This window comes from Populus nigra, chromosome 9 (genome assembly GCF_951802175.1).
Source record: "Populus nigra chromosome 9, ddPopNigr1.1, whole genome shotgun sequence".
NCBI lineage: Eukaryota > Viridiplantae > Streptophyta > Magnoliopsida > Malpighiales > Salicaceae > Populus > Populus nigra.
This window is the reverse complement of record NC_084860.1, coordinates 5,737,928-5,741,826: the sequence shown is the minus strand read 5'-3', so window position 1 is coordinate 5,741,826 and position 3,899 is coordinate 5,737,928. Positions and strand designations below refer to the sequence as shown.

The following is a 3,899-nucleotide window of genomic DNA, read 5'->3' as shown; positions in this document are numbered from 1 at the left end:
TGCTCCCACAACACCACATTACCAATTAAATATATGTTTTTTTTTAAATATTTTTTTAATTTTTTTAAGTTATTATATTTTTATCAATTATTCAAATTATTTTTGAACTTGTTAAATTAATTAAGTCGAATTTAAAAATAATATTTTTAATAGAAAAACATTATCAATACTTGGAATATTTTTTTTTCATGTTCAGAAAAATTAATTCAACGTGTAAAAGAATTAGTAATAAAACATAAAAAAGCTATAATTCTTGAGAGAGATAGCAACAAGCAAGAAGGTCTGTCCAAATTCGCTTAAATTCCAACCCCATTTCACTTCATAGCGCGTGAACATCACTTGATTTTTCAATCAACAAAACGATATGATCGCCAAAGTTTCGTGTGGCCTCAGAGGTAACACTTCAACCAGAGTCGGTGCTTCAACTCAACACGGGATGTATGTCTTTGAGCAAACCCAAGACTTGCTGCATGGTGGGTCTCTTCTCAGGCAGCTCAGCCGTACAAAGGTATCCAACTCGCAGACACTCGACCATCTCGCTAACTGAGTCGCCACCGAGTCTCAGTCTCGAGTCAAGCGCATCACCACCACGCCCCTCTCTCACCAGCCGCCTAACCCACTCCACATTCCCTTCACTCCCTTGCTTACCCGTCATTAACTCTATCAACACAACACCAAAACAATACACATCAAGCTCAAACCCACAATCTTGTTTTTCCAAACCGACACTCTTGTTACTTGAGCCGACATTTCTAAGTCCAAAATCGGCAACTCGAGGTTCGAGAGAATCGGAGAGGAGGATGTTGGACGCGACGAGTTGGCCATGAGTAGATCCCGCATGGTGGAGATAGGCAACTCCACGAGCCACTCCGACGGCGATTTGGTGGCGCGTGAGCCAGTTAGTTTTTTCTTCGGGGGAAGCAACGTGGAACCTATGGACGTTTTGATTCTCCCACGTGTCAGTGCTCCAGTCCTCTACGTTGGTTTTGAGTGTGGGAAGCTCGTGGAGCCAACGGTGGAGATCCCCGTTGAACATGAACTCGTACAGGACGAGCTTCTCTTTACCTGGTATTAAAATTACGAATCGAAAAGTTAATAAATAAATAAATAAATAAAGTACAACGTTAAGAAAAAACACTGGACACAAGAAAATGGTGACGACTGAAGCGTGTTTCCATCAAGAATATACTATTCCATTGACGAAAAATGATCTTAGTAGGAATCCTCACATTATTCAAACTGCAAATTATTAATTAATGTATTTAAATAATAATAAACCATTGGTTTACAGTTTTAGTGTCTCTTTTCTTTAAAATTTATTTTTTATATATTTTAGATTATTTTAATATTTCATATTAAAAATAAATTTTAAAAATTAAAAAAATATATTATTTTTACATAATTCCAAAAATAAAACAAAAACAATTTTTACCGTAATCTAGTACACAATCTCAGCAGCAGGAAAAGACTCCCCAATGGTCATAATCACTCCATCCTTCACAGAGATAGAGAAAATGGTATGCCTACCTCTACGCCTCTGTTGGGGTAGATGGGCTAAAATTCGATTTTTTTATTTTAATTTTTTTCTATGTTTTTAGATTTGAAGTGACAGGGGCAGGGGCCTACAATAGAAACGACACAGTACGACACCAAAAACTCAGAACCCTAGAACTTAATGACAACCCGTGAGAACAATAAATAGCCACTGCTAAATCAAAGATAAAAAAACATTAAAAAAAAAAAGAGCAGTTACTACCTGCAATGCAGTACCCACATAGCGGCAGGAGGTTGGGGTGTTTAAGTCTGGAAATATCTTCAAAAAGAGCCACAGCATCATCATGATCAAGGTCTCTTGCATTCTCCAAAACCTTGATTGCCACGTCGAGATCTCCAGGTAGGACAGCTCTGTAGAGGGGTCCACACCTGCCCTCTGCTAGGAGAGAGTCTGTGCCAAAGTGGGAGGTGGAAACAATCAAGTCCTTAAAAGTCAAATTCATCAATGGCTTAGATGGCATGATCACGGGTGCTGATGTTGGCTCTTTAATGTCTGCCACCCATGATGAACCTGACTCGGTTTCAAAGCTGAACGGCCCTGATTTTTCCATCTTGAAAGTGAGGTGGACAGGTTTGGAGATTGCCCATTTGTTTCTCGTTGCAATCTTTCGTCTTCTGTGCATGCAAAAGACGCAAATGGCAATTGAAACGACAACAAGTGATGATGTTGCTAAGACAAAAATAACCAGGGTTTTGGTTTTTGATTTGGGCTTGGTCTTTTTGGCGTGTAAGTAAATTGGTGGGTATTTTTTTATGGTTTTCTTGTGAAGTTGGGTTTGATTTAAACGTGGCTTCTTGATGGGATTAGTTGGGATTTTTGAGGTATTGAAAATCAAACTACCACCATGACTAAAAGCAGATTTTCCAAATTTCCTGTACTTGTCTAAGCCAACGAGTCCAGAGAAGTTGTTTAGTGAAACATTCAGGAACATGAGGCCATCTAGAAGAGGGAAATCAGAGGGGAATTTACCACTCATGTTGTTATTCGAGACATCTAGATACTTCAATGATCGGAGACCTGAAATGACTCTTATGTTGCCTAAAATTTTGCAGCTTGAAATGTTAAGCGACTCTAGCTTGGTCAAGTTAGGAAACTCAGAAGGCAAAGAACCTATATCATTATGAGAGATATCAAGAACCTCTAAATTTGCAAAACCAGAGAGTTTAACCAAGTTGGTGAACCTGTTGGTTGAGAGATTGAGAACTTTAATCATTGACGAAGATGAACTATTAATTCCAAACCCAATCCTCCCTCCAAGCCTATTCTTGGACAGATTGACATCACTCAAGCTCTTTATAGACCAAAACCAGGCTGGCACCTGACCTCGAAGAGAATTGCTGGAGAGATCGATTATGTGCAGTTGAGACATGTTCTTGAGATAATGCCAAGAAATGCTGCCACTCAAGTTTCTCGAAGGAAGCCTTATTTCTGTTACAGAAGGATGAGAACAGTTTGAAGTCGAGCCAGCATGTTGAAACCAAGAAAGATTGAAGCCAGAGACAGAGCCAAAAGCCTTTGAGACCAGTTCTTGGTCTGTACTGTTGCATGTAGATTCTACAAACACAAACAGCGAAACAACAAGCAAAAACCTGCAAAACACTTCCATTTTCTGGCTTCAAAGTATCAAGCACCAACCCCTATCACTCCTATTTCCCATACATGGAGAGGGCAGAAAAGATCTGGAGAGAATGATAAGTAAAGAAAGAAGGCTCTGCTAAGGCCCTTCTGTCTTGGTTTTTACTGATTTTATTAATGGAGTAAGAGAAAAGGTAGAGAGTTTTTTTTGTTAGTGAAGTAGGAAGTAACGGCGTCGAGTTGGTAACGGGACAGTTAACAGCGTGTTGAAACTTGAGAAGAAGAATGGGTTTATTGTTTTTCCTTATAAAAATATTTTTTTAAGAAAATTATTTATTATTTTTTTTTATATTGGTTTGATACTATGATATTAAAATTAATTTTTTTAAAATAAAAAATATTATTTTAATATATTTTTTTTAAAAAAATATTTTTTAATTTTTTTTATTATATTCTTAAATATCTGAAAATAAATTGGATTTTGTCCTTCAATTTTGATGAATGTTTGATATGTCAATAATGAATTTATTTTTTTATTAATACAAGTATTCAAACCTGTTTATATATATCTTGATTAATTTTATAAATTTTAAAATTAATAATAATATAAATCTTCATAATTCTTAAACAAATTCAAATTTATTATTGAAAAACATATTCAAGCATATCCAGTTACCCTACATTTTAAAATTGTCAAAGGTGATTCTAGACTAAAAAAGAAGTCTAAAAATTACCCGATTAGTGCTGCGGTGATTGCTGAAGAAATGTA

At 36.4% G+C, this 3,899-nt stretch overlaps 1 protein-coding gene across 1 annotated transcript; it reads right to left on the bottom strand.

The window, feature by feature from the left end:
• Window positions 1–214: 214 nt before the first annotated feature.
• On the bottom strand, window positions 215–3,292 carry LOC133702947 (calmodulin-binding receptor kinase CaMRLK-like). Its single transcript, XM_062127291.1, has 2 exons — window positions 1,757–3,292; window positions 215–1,065 (listed from the first exon to the last, which is right to left on the bottom strand). The coding sequence occupies exons 1-2, from the start codon at window positions 3,159–3,161 to the stop codon at window positions 422–424; spliced, it is 2,049 nt and encodes a 682-aa protein (XP_061983275.1). The 5' UTR covers window positions 3,162–3,292; the 3' UTR covers window positions 215–421.
• Between the last annotated feature and the right edge of the window lie 607 nt (window positions 3,293–3,899).